The 19,563-nt window shown below is 45.4% G+C and overlaps 1 protein-coding gene across 1 annotated transcript in view; it reads left to right on the top strand.

Annotated features, from left to right (window-relative positions):
• BACE2 (beta-secretase 2) overlaps positions 1-19,563 on the top strand; it is a 68,133-nt gene that overhangs the window by 46,634 nt on the left and 1,936 nt on the right. The window contains exon 8 of the mRNA XM_036243485.1: positions 3,318-3,486. Coding sequence (XP_036099378.1) covers positions 3,318-3,486 — 169 coding nt within the window. The remainder of the gene's footprint in view (positions 1-3,317; positions 3,487-19,563) is intronic.

Raw genomic sequence — 19,563 nt, 5'->3', positions numbered from 1 at the left:
GCCAGGGTCGAACCGCAACCGAGGTACGTACCCTTGGCTGGAATCGAACCCGGGACTCTTTGGTCCATGGGCCAATGCTCTAACCGCTGAGCCAAACTGGCCAGGGCTAAGAATTCAGTCTTATTCTCACTTACGAGACTAGATTGTTTTTGATTGACTGATGTGTTCACATTTTCGATTTTTAATTTAATCTATTTATTGTATTTTCATTGATTTGAGAGAGAAAGGAAGAGAGACAGAGACAGAGATAATGATTTTGGCTGCCCCCCATCCACCTCCTACCGGGGATGGAGCCTGCAACCAGGGCATGTGCCCTGACTGGAAATCAAACCAGCAACCTTTTGGTGCACGAGATGATGCTCGATCAACTGAGCCACACTGGCCAGGGCTCATTTTTGATTTTTAAAAATCAACATTTCTCGCTGTTTTTTTTCTTTTTTTAAAATTCAGCATCACCATGTTAGCTTGCCATTGCCTGTTGGGAAGGCCATAGATGGGCAGTGGGGTACAGTCACCTGATGAGAACCTCACATGCCCCATATGCTAGTGGCACCCCTCAAGGACAGCACCGGCTTGTCTCCTAACACCTGGCTCCACCTGCCTGACCCCCTTCCTAACATTTAGAGCAATCATTGGGCTCCTTGTCATCCAGGTAATGGGGGCTCCCTGTGGCCTCTCAGTCACCTGCAGGAATAGCTGGGCAAATGCTTGCTGGGGCAGAAAAGAGTCGTACCAAAGGCAATTGCCTTAAATCTGGTCTGTCACCAACAATATTTTCCAAAAACACGTGAGCTGAATCCTATTTGGCCTGGTAAAAAAATCAATCCCCAGCGCATAGACAAATTCTGATTTTTTTTTCCCACATAACCCTATAAATGTAAATGGTTTTAGTCTTAATACCACTGGTTCGTCCATTTGTGCTTATTTTAGTCTAAGACAGACAGTTTTACTCTGAGATCCAGAAATACCGAAGCTCTCCCAACATGTGACACATTTACAGTCTGGAACTTTTATTGGAAGCCAACTGGGAGAGACAGAGAGGACCAAGTGAAAGGTATAAATTCTGTTCGCATCAATACCGTCAGCTGCATCATATTGGATAACTGTTTGGGTTTCATTATGGAATTAGTTTATTCACAGGTAGGGGTGTGTGTGTGTGTGCGTGCACGCACACGCATGTGTATGTGTTTCTGTTTCTGTGGCAGCTAAGTGTAACCCCCCCCCAAACACGTTTCTTAATTTAACACTGATCAAAGCTTAGCCCCGCTCATTCATTTCGCAGGCATTTACTGAGGTCTTCCTGTGTGCCCAGCACATACCACGGGCGCCAAGCATGCAGTGAGGACTAGAACGAGTCCTTGCCTTGAAGTCCCACCGGTCGGTGCAGGGTTCTAACCGCTGCCACCGTTCCCTGGACACAGCAGCTGCTTGATGTCTAGCCCTTGGTGACACCAGGAACTGCCACCACTGTGCCTTGAAAATCCTCTCCCTCCGTCTTCCCTGCAGGTGAAGCACAGTGACCTTCATCTGAAAACTCCTGGTTTCCTTGTCTGTTCCGAGTTCAAGTCCTGCCCGAGTGCTTCCCAATCCTAAGGACCCACGCTCCTCCCAGTTGGCCTCCTGTTCTCTGTCTTCAGGCAGCAGCCCCTCCCCCTGGCCTCCTTCCCGTCTGTGCTCCTCCCTCCCAAAGCCCCACCTCTCACCTTGCCACCAGCCACAAGACCCAAGACCGCCTATCTTGTTGCCTTAGGGCAAAATCCTTCTCACCTATTTTGTACTTGATAGCTTTTTTACCCAAATGTCTGTCTTTATGTTTTACCCAGCCACTCTGAATTGCTTGCATTTTAATACTTTGCCACTAAAAACAGAGGGATTGTTGTTACTGATATGATCTTGATTTGCTCACTGATTGTCTTAAGTTCTGACTCACTCCCCAGAGTCCCTTGCCTCCAGGGCCCTATCTTGTGTCTGTTTAACACCCCAGGGCCCTGTGATGCTGCCTCTTCTCTCTGACTGTGATGGCTTCTCGGTCTCGTACTGAGGAAATCGTCCTGCCCGTGTCATGCTGACTCTTTGGTAGAGGACGACACCATCACTTTGGAAAGATGGCATCCTGGAACCTTTGTAGGGGAGCATGAGAGACAGGCCGACAAGGGCCTGGACCAGGGATCGCGATGGGGAGGGAAGGATCAGATTCGGGTCTGTTCAGAGGAGGCCACAGGCTTTGGCTGTGCTTTTCGTGGAAGGTCAGAGATACTGACCCAGTGCTCTGGGGCCTGAGTACTGGGCGTGTCGTGGATTTACTGAGACTGAGAACCTTGAGAGAAGAGCCGATTGGGGGCAATATCCGAAGTTCCATTTTTTTAAATGTTACAATTGTGATGCCAACTGAGTGGTGAGCGGGTGAGCCAGTGGACAGAAGAGTGTGGCAATGGCAGCACAGATATGGGCTGGACCTGGAGATTTGGAAGTCTCCGCACAGAGCAGGGGATATACTGAGGCCATGGGGCTGCGTACGTCCCCTGGGAGGGAAGACAGAGCAAGCCGGGCTCTGGAGTGCTCATAGGCTGACGGTGAGGAAGGGGGAGCAAGGTGCCTGAGAGGGAGCAGCCAGGGAGCTAGGAGGGAGGGAGGACTGTCGCTTAGAGACCAAGTGAAGAAAGAGTTTGGACAAGGAGAGAGTTAGCAGGTCGACATTATCAATAGAAGGGACCTGTTAGAATACTTCTGACTTGATATTTACTTACCTGCCTCCCCCATAGATGGGAAATTTTATCAGGACAGGAACCGTGTGTTATTCATCTTTGTATTGCTAGTATCCAGGATGGTACCTAGGCCATCTGAAGTGCTCATTAAATAACTAGTGGGCAGACGGTTGAATGGATACACGGATAGGCAGATGGATGGATGGATGGACGGACGGACGGACAGACGGACGGACGGATGGATGGTCAGATGGATGGATGGATGGATGGATGGATGGATGGATGGATGGATGGATGGATTAATGAACAAATGGGTGGGCAGACGGATGGACAGATGGATAGATGGATGACTGGATGGATAGGTGGATGGACATCTTATGGTTGTATCTGTGTACAGTTACAGTTTGTGTACAGGTTTCTATAACTTCACTAATGTTTATCACCACCATGTTTATGATGTCAAGTCCTGCACAGCAGGGCTGGTATATTCTTTCTCTATAGCTCCCAGAGCACCTTGGAAGGTTCTGAGCACGCTGTGACCAGGACAGTTGTGTGATGTTGCCTGATTTGTGCTTTTTCTTACCTGTTTACTCTTTCCTCTTAAACAAACAGCTCTACATTCAGCCCATGATGGGGGCTGGCCCGAATTACGAATGCTACCGATTTGGCATTTCACCTTCCACGAATGCGCTGGTGATTGGTGCTACCGTGATGGAGGGCTTCTACGTGGTCTTCGACAGAGCCCGCAAGAGGGTGGGCTTTGCCGCGAGCCCCTGTGCAGGTAAGCGTGCTTGCGTTGGACAGGGACCTCGCTAGAGGACTCATGTCAGCTCGCTCACTTGGAAGCTCTTCTTGGTAAGTCGGTTGCCATGGAATTGATTCCCTCATGCCTGTTATCTGTGATCCAAGGCTTATCAATAAACGGTGCTGCAGGACTGCTGGGAGGAGAGAGAGATGGTCCACGGAAGGCTCTCAGTGTTTGGTACGTGGCACACGCTCAGGGAGTGTCGGCATGGCTGTTCCCTCTGATAGGACACTTGCGATGGCACCTCGCCCGGAGATAAAGGTGCTCCGAGGGGCCTGGGAGGTGGGCCGAAGTGTTGGACAGAGAAAGTGAAGGAATGAAGACAATTCATAGGGAAGCTGTGCATAGTCTTTCCCTCAAAGAAATCCTATGAAATAAGAAGCAAATGCCTGTCATTGCTGTTACATGAACGTGACCAAGGAGCCCATTTTTCCGATAGAAGTCCTTGGGCAAGATGGCAGGCTGGAGACAGAGCAGCGTTGAGGCTTAGCCACGTCTTTGGAGAAACCAGAAGAGCACAAGTTGATGGGATGGTTGAACTCCTGACCCCTGAAAATGTCCTCATCCTTGATAGTTGGCTTGGAATGGAGAGTCCCCACTGCCCACGGTTTGGTGGGAGGGTCAGGTCCTTCTGACTAGTAGCCGAGCGAACAGGGGAAGGGCAGGTCACGGACAAGGGCGGGGGGATGGGTGGAGAAAGCCTGTGGCCAGGGAGTGTCAGACGCTGCCCGTCTCCAGTCGGGTGTCAGAAGACTGAAAACGTCAGGGGCATCGGTCAGGGTCAGAAGGAAATGCTAAGGGGTAGAACAACGAAGCAAATGTGAGCAAGAACAAGAAACTAGTGACAAGTAGGCAGAACAGAAGAAAGCTGGGGGTGGAGGTTACAGTGAAATACAAGAGCTCTGCATCGTGAAGGACAGGAAGTAGGAACTTGATGACAGGAAGCCTTCAACCTGAGATCTAGTCTGGGGCAGGCACCGACCAGACCTTTACTCTGATCTCCAATCAACCAGAGTTTGGGGGAGCGTCACGGAGAGGGGGGTGTGCAGGCAAAATGCCAATCATAGCCGATTTATTCAGGAGGGAGAGAGCTCAGCTCTCATTTCGTGCTTTCTATGTGGTGGTCTGAAATGGGGGTCCTGGGACATAAACTAGCTAAGTGGTGCTTCATATTCTTGTTTGAACATGGTCATTCCTGCCCAATAAAGTAATTTGGAGAACCAAAGAAGAGAAATATGAACAGGAAAAATGAGCCCGGCTGGTGTGGCTCAGTGGTTGAGCACTGACCCCTGCACCAAGAGGTCGCCGGTTCGATTCCCGGTCAGGGCACATGCCCAGGTTCTGGGCCCAATCCCCAGAGGGCAGCAGGCCGCCAGTCGATGTTCTCTCTCATCGATGTTTCTATCTCTCTCTCCCTCTCCCTTCCTCTCTCTCTAAAATCAATAAAGAAAAAAATGTTTTTTAAAGAAAAGGAAAAATAACATCTGGAGTCTTCGGCCAGTCCCTGTTTTATATCGCCCAATCCATGGACATATTTGTGATGTATCTTCTTAAATGTCACTACGGAGTTCTGCGATTTGTGTTTGTGACCAGCCTCAGGGGGCTTGAGACGTGTCAGTTTTTAAATCTTGGTCATGAGTAAATGTGACCCTTTCAGACGGACATTGACTCAGCCCGTTCGCTTTGCCCTGCGGGGGCCTCTCTCTGCATTTCCGGGGGCCCTGCCACTAAACAGCGAGTCCCCCGACTGTGGGGGGACTTTACTTCTTTTAACCCAGAGAACGTAAGAAGCAAAGCCGTTTTCCCCGCAATTCCTGTTCCCTCATTAAACGCCATCGAAGTGGATAGAGGCTGCTATGGCAACAGCCGAGCATCGTCCACCGCAGTGGACGCTCCGGTCGGCATCTCCATCTGCTCCATGCGAAGTGCTGTGGGCACAGGGTGGTATGCAGTGTCTCTGGGCAGAGACAGTGTCCTGAATTTGATCATGAATTCTTGGATAGGTGCTCTTATTTAGGTTTGTTGTTGCTGTTTTTTGGAAACCTGTTTAAGGTGTGGGTACTTAGCCATCGATTTTCCCAGCGGTGGGAAATACACTGATGCGTCTCTTCAGTGCCCACTGTTCACCTTTGAAGGGCTGGCTTCCCTCGGGCCGCAGTTAGGAGCCAGCCGCGGTCGGTGGCATCTTAATAAATGGAAGCGATTCCCTGCCCTTTATTCTGTTTCAAAGTGTTTATTTTTCATTTATAACGTGTGCTTTTTATTGTTTTGCTTTTTGAGTTTTTGGGGGGTTTTTTTGGAATTTTTAATTAATTTGGTTTTGTTACAGATATTTCTCCTCCCCCCCTAGACACCCCCTCCCTATCCCACTGCCCCGCCCCCCCCATTGTTGTCTATGTCCATTGGTTATGCATACGTGCTTATAAGTTCTTTTAATCTCACTTTTTGTTTATTTATCTTTTAAAGTATGTTTTTATTGATTTGAGAGAGAGAGAGAAAAAACATAGATGTGAGAGAGATCTGTTGCCTCTCATAGGCACCCCAACTGGAGACTGAACTCACAACCAGAGCATGTGCCCTGACTGGGAATCGAACTGGTGACCTTCCGGTGCACGGGATGACACTCAACCAACTGAGCCACACCAGACAGGGCTATCATATGTTTTAAGTTATAAAGAAAATGTTTGAAATGACAGGAAATCATGTCTACGTACACAGTTATGGAACACCCAGATACAACAAATTCTATCATTTTGTCATATTTTCTTCAAAAATGTGTCGTAGAAATGAAAAAATAAGTATAGCTAAAGCCCTACCTCACCACCCTGCCCAGAGTTACCCTTTGTGTTGAAGGTGCTGTGTATTCTTCTCATAATCACTGCACATGTATGACCTCACCATCGTTCCCAGCACCCTGGATTATTACCTCTTGCTACGGAATGGAATAGTTGCCCCTCAGCTCAGCAGCACTTACGGAGCTTGTGCTGTGGGTCAAGAATCGAGGGGCGGGGCGCTTAGCTGGGTGGTTCTGGTCCCCCGTCTCCCCTGAGGCTGCAGCTTCTGAAGGCTGGAGGGTCCCCTTCCAAGCTCAGTCATGTGGTTATTTCCAGGACACCTCCATTCCTTGCCATGTGGACCTTGCTACAGACCTGTCTGAATGTCCCCAAGATGGGTACCTGGTCACCCCAGAATAAGTGATCCCAGAGAGAGTGTGCAAAAGAGAATCCAAGACAGAAGTCACAGTCATTTTGTAAACAAATCAAAGTGACATGGTGTCACTTGGTAGATGGGGGAGGGGAGTACACAAGAGTCAATGCCTGGAAGCGGGTCATGGAGGCTCATTCTAGAAGCTGACCATCATCTACCTATGGACAAGTATTTATAACAAAACACAGGTTGGTCATTTGGGTGTCTTTGTATTTCTTAATTTATACGAACACTGTTGTATGGTGGATACCCTTTGTCAACTTGCTTTTATTGTTCAATGTTACCTTTTCTAGATTCCTCATGTTGCTATGAGTGCTAGGTCATTTGTTTTGACTGCTATGTAGTATTCCACTGTGTGAGTATACTCAGATGATTTACCCAATCCCGCCTTGATTTACATTTGACTTGTTTCTAACATTTGCAATTATAAACAGTATTGTGGTGAACATCTGGTGAGAGTGGATGTGATCTTCAGAAATGGAATTTCCAGATAATTTCATGTGCTGGTTGTCAGCATTACTATTACCGTCTAATTTGTCTTCAAAGTAGCTGGACCACCAGAATTATATCAGAATTTCTATTCTGTCAAAGTATTATTATATTTCTTTTGTTTTATGCCTGTCTGTGTGTGTGAAATAGTGTCATATTTTAATTGATTACTTCAGGGATGACTTACCTTTTGCTATGTTTATGGGATGTTTGAGCTGTTTCTCTGATGGTGAATTTTTCTATTGACAGCTTTTGCATGTTTTTCTACTTTTTCATGGATATATATGAGTTCTTTATGTATTTGAGATTCATTTTTCTGGGTTATGTGCGTGGCGAATCTCTTCTGATCTCTATGGACTTTTTTTTTTTTTGCTTGTTTTTGATGCCTTTTATTTACATTTTTTCTTAAATTTAGTGAAATAAAAATTACTAATCTTTCTTATGGCTTTTACTCTGCTCTTATTTAAGAAATTCTTCCTTAGTCTAAGAAAATAGAGTTATTGTGTTTTTTTAAATAGTATATACTTTCTAAAATTATTTTTTCTAAAATGTGAAGTAGGTATCTAATCCTTCCAAGAATATTCCATTTCCTCAGCACCATTTACTGAATATTTAGTTTCCCCTCTGATTCTTCTCAATCTTTTATTATGAAAAATGTTAATATATGCATTGGCAGTTCCCTCTTCGGCCGTGTTCAGTCTGTTTCACCTAGTCACTGAGGGTTAAATGGCAGAGACTATATTTTTCATTTCTGGAAATGCTATTTTGCACTTTTTCCAGCATACTAGCTCACTTTTTGTAGTGTTCTATAATTCGTTGCGGTTTGTATTTCCTTTAGCTTCAGTAGATGCCACTTGTATACATATGCCTGCTCACACATATGGAAGTGTGCCCCTCGGTGAGATTATTAGAGGTAGCATTGCTGCATTAAAGGGGATAAGCATGTGTGATCTTGAGGAATGTTGTCCGCTTGTTTCTGTCAGGCAATGGGCTCGATTCTTCAGGGAGCCTCGCCAGCAGGGGGTGATCACACTTGGGGAAGTTTGCAATCTGTTAGGCCAAGAAGACGACCTCAGTGTCCTTTTCGCTTGTTTTACTTTGTCTGGGCGAGGTTGAGTTTATATTCATATTTCCAAGAGTGTTCGTTTTTCCTTTTCCATGAACTATGCACTCATATGTTTTTCCCATTTATTTCTGTTGGATTTTTAGTTCTTTGCATTTATCTATAGGAGTTCTTTATGTAATTAAGAAATTAACCGTTTGGAGAAAAGAAGCTATAATTTGTATCTCAATTATAAGTTATTTTTTAACTTAACATAAATTTTAATATAACATGTTTACTTTTATGTATTTAAATATATCAGTCGTTTGCTTTGACACTCGGAGGTTTACTGTCACGTGTTAAATGGTCTTTCTCACTAAAAGTTTTGTATGATTTATTCAAGGACTTGTATGTTTAATTTACCTTGGCACAGAACGTACGTATTAAACTATTTTCTCCCAAGGTGGCTACCCCCATGTTCCAATAACATTTACTGAATAATCCATTTTTTCTTTACTGATTAGAAAGCGCACCGTGATTTTATATCAAATTCTAGTAAATATTTAGGGCATATATATTTATTTCTGGATTTTTAAAATTCTGTTCCATTGATATGTCTTATAGTATTAGTTTCTTTTTATTATTTTTCTTTTCAAAACTTTTCTGCTAGTCTTTCTTAATTTTCTGCTCTTCATGAACTTTTGAATCAGATTGTTTAGTTTGAAAAATTCATATTGGTATTTTAGTGAGTTTTTAATCACTGCAAACACAGCTATTGTATAATCTCAAGCAGATTGTTGTATTTTTCTATCATCGATGGATAGTTCATCTTGTTTTGGTGTCTGCTGACTCCTCTCATGGTGATTTTATTCTCACTTGGTTTGCAATTATTTGTTGTGAGCTTACTTCGTTGGAGTCCCCCCCCCCCCCCCCACTCCTGCCCTCTGGAGAGTCCAATGCACCTTGGGTTGTAAAAATGCTGCTAAAAAGCAATTTTGCACTGGCTTCTGCTGAGTGTCATCAGATAATGAAAACATAAGGGTTTCTGCACCAAGCTGTGCAGATTTAGATCCCAGCCCTGGAATCTGGAGGTTGTGTTCTGGAGGCCCCCTTTCCAGGGGAGAGTCTTCTTGTCCTCCTCACCCACCCCCCTCAGACCTTGGACAGCTTACCTTCCTTGTTGGTAGAGTCTTTCGGCTTATTCCACCAATGGACCAGGGTTTCCCTGGCATTTCGGCTCTAGGGTCTATCTCCTGGGTGCTGGGGTCAAGCCTTCGCCCCTCCAACCCCACACACTCCTGAGCTTTGGGATCCCCAGGCCTGGGGCCTATTTCTGAGGTCAGCTACACATTTAAAAATCAGGAATTGTATTTTATCCTCATTTCTATGTGCTAGAGTTGGAGAAAGTCCCACCTTTGTGCGAACCAGCACATGGTGGAGTGAAAATCATTGGGAGCGGCCCTTCCCTCCCGATGTCTTTTATTTTGGTTTTCATAATAATTCGTGTTTGATAGACAACACTAGCTGATAGGACTAGCCTTCCGTGGGGGTTGGGACAGGGTGGGCAGGAGCCCAGTGAGTGAGGGCTCTTTGAAGAATCTCCTGGGAAGCTTTTCAAAATGCACGTGGTCCACATCCTCACCTCCTGTTCAGCCAGGGTATGCCAGAGTGGTGGTGGGTGGGAGGGGGTGGGTGTTTGGGGAAAAGACACCCAGGTGCTTCTGTTATGCTGCTCCGCCTCTTTTCAGTTGCCCCCCTCTCCCGCCCCGACAGAGAGCCACTGTTCTCGTCTCCGATCGGAGCCAGGTAAACAAGGCGGCAGACCCAGTGTGACATGATGCTGGCCAGCTGGGTGTTCAGCACAGAGCCTCGCACACCTGCAACAGACGCTGGAAACGGGGGCACTTTCAACTGCCTGTGTGTTGCCTGGGCCAAGCGCCCTGGAGCTGGGGAAATAATAGTGTTAAAACTGACAACTCTCTTAATGTATCCTCAGCTTCTGAAATACCACCACCTCTTTTTATAGACGCAGACATTTAGCACCCAGAGCTGTGTAGATTTCAGCTTATTCAACTGGAGCCGCGCCGTGGGTTTGGCAGTCATTTCTCCGTGAATTTCCTTTGCTTCAGGTTGAAAAGTGGATCATCTGGTACATGTGCATGTGTAAAAATAGGCACATTAGCTGTCAAGGGCAGAGTTGCAGAGATGTGTTATTTAGAATGCAATCAAAGTCGTCGAAGCCACAGGGCCCGGGGGGCCGAGCCCGGCAGCCCCGCGGGAGAGGGTGCTGAGGCCCCGCAGCAGTGGCTCGTGCCTGCTTGCGGAGCAGAGTGGTCCTGGATCCGCAACGCCTGTCCTGTCTCCAGAACACTCCTCAGAAACAGGTTCTTGGTGCTGGGAAACAATGCACTCTATTTTGTGTGCTATGGCGAGAAAGATCTGACCATTATAATTTGTGTAGTCGGGAAGTTGGCATCTCTTCCTCAGACACTCATTATCCACTGGGTTCTGACCTTCTGGGGAACAAGACAGAGACACATGCTAAAAATTCCAATCCAGGACATGGATGAAAGAATTACAAGTAACAGTGTGTTAACAGGTGAATTTTAGGAAGCAATGACCTCACCCCAGGAGCTAAGTGCTTAACTTCTGTGCACTTGGTTGTCCATCTTGTTGGTGCCGTGATTGTCACCACAGCAGATGAGGAAACAGGGGCGAAGAAGTCAAGTGACTTGCCCAGGAAGACACAGTTCAGAGGGGGAGCCAGGATCTGAACACCAGAAGTCTGGCCCCAGGGTCCATGCCCTTGACCACTGCTTCCCCCAGCCTCTCGTAGATGAATGCAATAGGAAAACCTGAAACCTATGCTCTGAGCAGAGAATTAGTAGTGTGTGCAATCGAAGTTCAGCAACTGGCTTTCCTAGAGAGTGTCTTACAGCTGTAATATTGAGCAGTGAGTTGGCCAGCGTGAGCGCACAGGTGTCCCCAGAGCACACAGTATGTGCGACGACACATCCATCGGTGTTAGTTTACGAAAACTTTTTTAAAAATATAACTTTTCTGATTATAAAAGTAACACATGTACATAGAGGAAAATTTTGTTTTGGGGGGGTTGATATTTTTATAGTCTACACCTATAGTACATATGAAAAAGCGTCTAACTTGGGCAATTCACAAATCAGTGCCCATATGCCCAGCAGAGCTGGAGTTGTTTTGTTTTTTCTTTTTCACCCAAGTGTGATCATATCACATGTTGCTTGTTCTTTGATATACTTTTTTGACCATCTTGTTCTTTCCATTTTTAATCCAATTTTTATTAATTTATTTTTGTTACAGATGTTTCTCCCTTTTCCCCCTCAGACACCCTCCTCCCCATCCTGCTCACCCCCCTTGGTCCCCCAGCATTGTTGTCTGTGTCCATTGGTTACACATACATGCATATAAGTTCTTTGATTTATCTCACCCCCCCACCCCCCTCCTCTGAGTTTTGTCAGTCTGAACCGTGCTCCTTTCTGTCTCTGAGTCTATTTTGTTAAGTGGTATTAAGTGAACAATTCATGTTCCAGGGTACAACTTAGTAAGTTGTACATATATGTGCACCCTTGAAACCATCACCACACGTAAGATGATGATATTTCCATCAAGCCCAAAAGTTTTATTGTACCTTTATGTTCTGCCTGCCTCTGCCTCCAAGCCCTTGCTGACCCCCACATCACCCCACGTCACCCCAGGTCACCACTGATCTGCCTTCTGTCAAAACTACAGATTACTTTTCAAGTTTTGGAATGTCATGTAAGTGGAATCATATTCCTTTTGGTCTGACTTCTTTTACTCAGCACAATTACTTGAAATGTACCTCTTGTTTCATATAGCACTACTTCATTCATTTTTACTGCGGAGCAATGTTTAATTGTGTAACTGTATAGATATACCACAATTGGTTTACCCCCACTCGCCTGTTGAACTTTTAGCTTGTTTCCATATGTTTTGGCTATTCCAAATAAAGCAGCTATGAACATTAGTGTAGAAGTCCTTGGACATATATGTTCATTTTCCCTAGGTGAATCCGTGGAGTGGAATGGCTAGGTCCTATGATGGAGATATGTTTCACTTCTTGTGAAACTGCCAAACAGTTTTTAAAGTTATGTTCCCACCAGCAGTGTGTGAGTCCCAGTTCCTCTGTAGCCTCGTCAACATTTGATATGGTTGGTCTTTTTAACTGAATTTTAGTTTTTAATCCTCACCCAAGGATATGTTTTACTGATTTTAGAGAGAAGGGAATGGAGGGAGAGACAGACAGAGAAAGAGAAAGAAAGAAACATCAGTGGGTTGCCTCCCATATGTGCCCCCACCTGGCATCAAACCCGAAACCTAGGTATGTGCCCTGACCCGGAATCATACCCACAACCTTTCCATGCAGAGGGTGACACTCCAACCGAGCCACACTGGCCAGGGCTGGTCAGACTTTTCCATTGTAAAGGTACTTGGTAGTCGCTCATTGTGTTTTAATTCGCATTTCCCAGTGACTAATGATCTTGAGCATCATTTCATGGGTGTTTGCCATTCCCACATCTGTGAAGTGTCTTTTCAGATTGTCTTGCCTATTTTTATATTGAAGTCTTCTCATTATTAAGTTTTCAGAGTTCATGTGCAGCATTCAAATCCTTTATGAGAAAATGTAACTTGCAGGTGTTTTTCTCCTAGTCTTCCCTGTCCCTTGATAATGTCTGTCAAAGAGAAGTTCTTAATTCTGACAACACAAAATTTATCTTTTTGTGTTTTTTTTTTCATTTACGGTTGGTACTTTTTGGTGTAACTAAGAAAGGTTTGGCCTAACTCAGGGACATTTTCTCCTGTGTTTTCTCATAGAATATTTGTAGAGTTGTAAAAATTGTTCTTTAGCTTCGGGTGATCACAAATTCTCCAGATATCTTCCTGTTCCTGACTTCTAATGTAATTCCACTGTCATCAGAGGACGTAGTATAAAACCAAGTCTTTTTAAATGCATTGAAACTTGTTTTGTGGACTAGAGTGCAGCCCACCTCGGTCAGCATCTCCGGTGCTCCTGAGAACGGCGTGGCGCAGCCGTGTGGGCGGGAGCGCTCTGTAGACTGTCAGTCCCGTCACGCTGGGTGCTCGGCTGCCCAGGTCGGCTACACCCTCACGCTCTTCTGTCCGCTTGCTCTGCTGTTGAGAAAGGCATGTTGAGATCTCGGACTATTTTTGTGGATTTGTTGTTTTCTCCTTGTGGTTTCATTGTTCTTGATCCATGGAATTTGAAACTCTTGTTAGGTACATAAACGTTTAGTATTGTCACATCCTATATATGAGTTGAACATTTTATCATTATGAAATTACCATCTTTATCCCTGGTAGTCGTCTTTGCTCTGAATCTACTCTGTCTAGTGTGAATCTAGCCACTCTGAGTTTCTTTTGATTAGCATTAGCATGATACATCTTTTTCATTCTTTGTCTTTTAATATATCTGAGTATTTACATTTTTTTATTTTAATTTTTTTTTTTTTGTCCTCACCCAAGGACATTTTTCCATTTTTTGTTCAGATAGAGTAGGAGGGAGAGAGAGAGAGAAAAACATCGACGTGAAAGGGACACATCGAGTAACTGCCACCCACACAACCCAACCAGGGCCGGGGACAAACTGCAACCGAGGTACATGCCCTTAGCGGGAACTGAACCCAGGTCTCTCTGGACCGCAGGTCGATGCTCTAACCACTGAGAAAAACTGGCCAGGGCTTAAATTTTTTTCTTTATTGATTTTGAGAGAGAGAGGAATGGAGAGGGAGAGAGAGATAGAAACATTGATGAGAGAGAACATCAACTGGCCGCCTCCTGCATGCCCCCCACTGGGGATCGGGCCCACAACCTGGGCATGTGCCCTGACCAGGAATCAAACCGTGATCTCTTGATGCATGGGTTGACACTCCACCACTGAGCCACACTGGCCAGGCTGAGTATTTACATTCAAAATGGATTTATTGTAGGTAGCATATAGTCATAAAATTAAATACTGCTTGCTTTCTAATTGGACAATCTCTGCTTTCTCGTGGGGGTGTTTAACCACAGATTGGCAGACAACAGCATGCCAGCCAAATCTGGCTTGTAACTTGTTTTCGAACTAGAAATGGTTTTTACATTTTTAAAGGTTTATGTAAAAAAAAAAAAATTGAAAAGAATATATGCTAGAAATCCTCTGTGGCCCAAAAAGCCTAACGTATTTCCTCTCTGGTCCTTTACAGAGAAAGTTTGCCAGCCCCGGTGAGACTCTGTTTAAAGCGATGCTTGACTGGGCTGTGTTTAAGTCCTACCCTGCGGTTGGTTGTCCCTTTGTCTCATCTGTTCTTTTCTCTCCCGTTTTCTGACTTCTTCTGGATTGAGTATTTCGGTTTCGTTCTATCTCCTTGGATAGGTGACTAGCTGTAACTCTTTGCTGTGTTGTCTTAGGGGTTGCCTTAGGGTTTACAGTGTGCGTCTCTAATGCCTCACAATCTGCCCTCATTCAGCAGCAGACCGAGGACAGTATGCCTCACTTGTCCCCGCCCTCCTCGCCCTCAACAGCTCACTTCTGCGCAAGTTGAAACCACCCAGTGTGCTGTTCTTCTTGCTTTAAATCAGGTATCTTCTTAAGTGTTGACAGGTAAGCAGGCGGGGGTTATCATGGTCTCCATAATTATCATTCCTGGTGTTGATCATGTCTTTGTGTGGCTCTAGGTCTCCACCTGATGTCATGGACCTTCTGCTTGAAGGGCTTCCTTTAGCATGTTTTCTAGCACAGGTCGGCTCTGGTGGTGTTTTCTTTTTCCTTTTTTTTTTTCCCCCATCTGTTTTGATGTGTAATTGAAAATAAGATATATTCATATATATATATATATATATATTTAAGGTGTACAAATTGGTGTTTTGATATACACATGCATTGTAAAATGATCACCACAATCAAACTAATGGATGTAGTCATCACCTCACATAGTTACCATTTTCTCTTTCTTTTTTTGGTGGTGATGATGAGAATACTTCTGATCTACCCTTATAGCAGATTTCAAGTATACCATACAATATTGCTAACTACAGTCACCGTGTTGTATATTACATCTCTGGAACTTACTCATCTTGCTTACCTGAAAGTTTATACCCTTTGGCTGACACCTCTCCCTCCCCTCCCCCAGCCCCTGACAACTGCCAGTCTACTCTTGGCTACTTGCTTCGACTATTTTAGATTCCACATAGAAGTGAGATCTTCCAGTATTTGCCTTTCTGTGACTGGCTTATTTCACGTAGCATAATGTCCTCCAGGTTTGTCCATGTTGTCACAAATGGCAAGATTTCCTTCTTTTTTAAGGCGAGATAATATTCTAGTGTATGTGTGTGTATGCCTTTGCTTGTGATGAGTTCTCAGCTGGTGTCTGTGTGTGGGAAAATATCCTTATTTTTGAAAGATATTTTTGCTTCGTATAGAATTTAGGTTGGCGCACCCCCCCCCACCCCAAGTCTTTTAGCTTGCATTATTTCTGACATGAAATCTTTTTTAATCCTTTTTGTCTCTTTGTACAAAACATTTCTTTTTTTCCTCTCTCTGCTTTTAAGATTTTCTCTTTATCACTGGTTTTCAGTGATTCACTGGTGTAGTCTACTTCATGTTTTTTTTGTGCTTGGGGTTCTTTGAGCCTCTTGGATCTGTGGTTTATGGCTTCCGTCAAATTTAAAACATTTTTATTAGATCTTCAAATATTTTTTCTGCCCCTCACCCTCTTCTCTCATCTGGGTAGTCTAATGGCATGGGTGTTCAGCCACGTTAAGTAGTCCCACTGTTCCCTCATGATGTCTCTGTGTGGTCTGCTCCTCTGTGTGTCATTTGGGCTAGCCTCTGTTAAGTTTTCAAGTTCACTGCCTTGTTTTCTGCAGGGTATACGCTGCTATTAATACCATGCAATGTATCTTTCATCTCACACAATACCGTTTTTCTCTCTAGAAGTTTGACGTAGGTCTTTTTTACTTTATTTTATAGTTAGTGTCAGCACTGAGTTGAATTCCTGGACACCTTCCCTGCTAGTAAGCAGGAATTGCTGGCTGCTCTTGGAACCACCCCCTCCACGCACTGAAATTGGGTTCAGGAACCCAAAAGGGTGCTGAATACTTTTGTATCCTAACGCATATTCCTGAGATTTGTTCTTAATCACAGTTAAGTTACTTAGGAAGAGTTGATCCTGCCTCGTCTTGCTGTTGAGCGTCATCAGATGGGATCAGAGCAGTGTTTAGTCTATGCTTAATCTTTCCCGTTGCAGACGGAAGACTCGGTGCTCTGGTGATGCCCTGTGAGTTGGGCTTGCTTTCTTGCTTTGTGGGGAGCAGAGTCGACACTACCCTCAGCCTTGCGGGGGCGCCCCAAGCACGGCTTCTTCGATCCTCTCAAGTGGCTCTCACACTGGACACCACTCCTTCCTTGGTCAGCTCTCAGCTGAGGGCCCAAGGGAGGCCCCTGGAGGGTGGGCCTGCCCTCGGTCCATTCCTGTCCCTGCCAACTGCAGCAGCTTCGTCCACCTGTGTCCCCAGCTCGGGGAGCCCTGCGGGCCCCGTGTGTCTGTTCCCGGGGCCGTCGTGGGGCTCACTTCCTCTGCGCCCCACCTCTCGGGACGTGCAGTCTCTCCTGCCCGGTTTCCAAGATCTTCAGTATTTTCTTTCCATGTGCTCTGCCCCGCGTTTGAGTTATTTCAGGTGGGAGCGTAGGTCTGGTCCGTCTCACTCCATCTTGTCTGGAAGCAGAAGTGATTCCGAGTGATTTTTAATTTCTTTTTTTTAATCCTCACCCGAGGACATTTTTCCCTTTTTGTTCAGATAGAATGGTGGGGGGAGGGGGGGGAGAAACATTGATGTGAAAGGAACACATCAAGTGGCTGCCTCCTGCATGACCCAAGCCGGGGCCTGGGACAAATTGCAGCCGAGGTCCGTGCCCTTGACCAGAATCAAACCCGCGACTCATTGGTCTGTGGGCCGACGCTCTAACCTGAGCCAAACCGGCCCAGACGATTGTTAATTTCTTTATGCCTCCCTGGATTAGGGTCCCTGCACCAAGGTTTCACTCTAAAGTTGTATCTGTTAGACTATCTCTATTTATAAAGAGGATACATTTGTTAAAAGACAGATAACCTACTGTGAAAAGACATTTGCAATGTAAGAAAGTTTTTGCCATACAAAGGATTCTTACAAATCAATGAGAAAATAATAGAAATTATAATTAAAAATGTAAATAGCCAATGAGTGTATTTTTTAAATGGTTCCCCCTACGAGTAAACAACTAGCCGTGGGCGCTATGATCTGGGCTGAGGACGGTCCTTCTTCCTTGTCTCCAGGGCTGGTGAGCGAGTGGCTGGGTGTGGGCACTCCCGTACCCGTGGCTGGGCGTGGGCACTGGCTCGGTCTTTCTTACGGGCATTTTGCCAGCAAATGTCCAGGAATTTAAACGGGAGCATACCTTGACCCATAATTTTACTTTTAGTAACTCAGTCTGGAAAACGTAAGAATATGAGCAAAGATTTAGGTACAAGATATTTCGTGTTTATAATACAAAGAATACTGAGAGCTACTGAGAGGGTCATAAGTAGGGATTGTAAGCAAATTTGATACATCCACAGTATGGCTTTTTTTGTGTAGTATGGTTGAAAATTAAATGACACAGAGAGATTGTCCTCACCTGTGAAGTGAAAAACAGCTCATAAAACAGCATGTCCTCCATGGTCCCAACTGTTCAGCAAATGGATGCTTAGAAAAGATTGCACTTTTGCCTGGCTGGGGTGGCTCAGTAGTTGAGCATCTGCCCATGCACCGAGAGGTCGCTGGTTCAATTCCTGGTCAGGGCACATGCCCAGGTTGTGGGCCCTGGCTGGGGGGCATGCAGGAGGCGGCCAATCGATGTTCTCTCTCATCGATGTTTCTATCTCTCCCTCTCACTTTCTCTCTCTCTAAAATCAATAAAGGAGAGAGAGAGAGAGAGAGAAAGAAAGAAAGAAAGAAAGAAAGAAAGAAAGAAAGAAAGAAAGAGAAATGATTGCACCAAGAAAGAAAGAAAGAAAGAAAGAGAAATGATTGCACTCCAAAATAGAAATATTGATTACTTCTGAGTGGTGAATTTATCTGTTCTTATTTCCTTGTGTTTACTTACATTTTCAAGTTGTTGTTTTTTTTATCATAAATATGTATTATGTTGCCTTTGTAAATAAGAGTAGGCTCATTTTTAGGTATCTTTAACGTTTGTGAAATAGTTGCATTTTTAGGCAATAGGTCAGGGACTGGCACACTTTCTTCACCAAGGGCCGAGTAGGGACAACTTGAGGCTTGTGACACGCCAGGTGCCTGTGTCCGGCCTGCTGCACTCTGCTGCTGGAGCGAGAGAGTCGCCGTAGGCAGTTTGGGAATGAATGGACTTGACTTTCCAACGGAGATGGCAGCCGGCTGTGGCCTGTGCGTGCTTTCTGCTCACGGCTGCGTGGGGGTCTGACCGCGCACAGGCCGCTCCCTCTGTTCCGGGTGTTTGCGGGCTGTCGTTCATTCTCCTCCCCCCGCACAACTGGCCGAAGCCATGAATCTGCGCGTGGAATCCACACCAGCCAGCCAAGGTATTGATCAAGATTGATCAAGGCTCCCCCCTCACGTCAAACCACTCTCTTAAAGCCGTTATTCCATTGGTGAAAAGAGGATCTTATCTGAGAGGCGTTAGGATCTTGAGGCTTCAGTTACAGAGAAATGAAGTGCTTAGCCACATGCCTTTCTCATGCCTAACTATTCACTTCTGCCGTGAAACGTGGGCGCCATGGGTGACGAGGGCTTTTCTTTTTCCAAGTAGAACTTAGGGTGCCGAACAAATTCTGTGCTCCTGACAGGGGCAGAGGAGTCTCGTGCAGAATGATAGAATACCTGCTCTCGGAAGTCATCTGGACTGCGTCCCCAGAAAGGGCACCCTCCAGGCATTGGCCGGAAGTCACTGACCAGTTTCAGCTGGGTTTGTCTTGTTTACCAGGCGTGTCGTGAATGCCATGGTGCCCGCGTTCACCTCTCTTGGTTCTGTGTCCTCCATACACTGTACACATGACACAGGTCGAGCGTGGGGCGGGGCAGGAGCTCCTGGGCCAGCCTGACCCAGGTGGTCATGGGCTCCATTAGGACAGAGGGTCAGGCTGACATAAGGACACTGCCAACTGTAGAAGTTGTTTGTGGTTGTTTAAGTCTTTTAAAGACTATTTTTTATTCAAGTATAGTTGACACACAATATTATATTAGTTTCGGGTGTGCGGGTCAGTGATTTG

The sequence above is a fragment of the Molossus molossus genome, unplaced genomic scaffold (assembly GCF_014108415.1).
Source record: "Molossus molossus isolate mMolMol1 unplaced genomic scaffold, mMolMol1.p scaffold_m16_p_5, whole genome shotgun sequence".
Taxonomy (NCBI): domain Eukaryota; kingdom Metazoa; phylum Chordata; class Mammalia; order Chiroptera; family Molossidae; genus Molossus; species Molossus molossus.
This window is presented reverse-complemented; position numbering and strand designations above follow the sequence as displayed.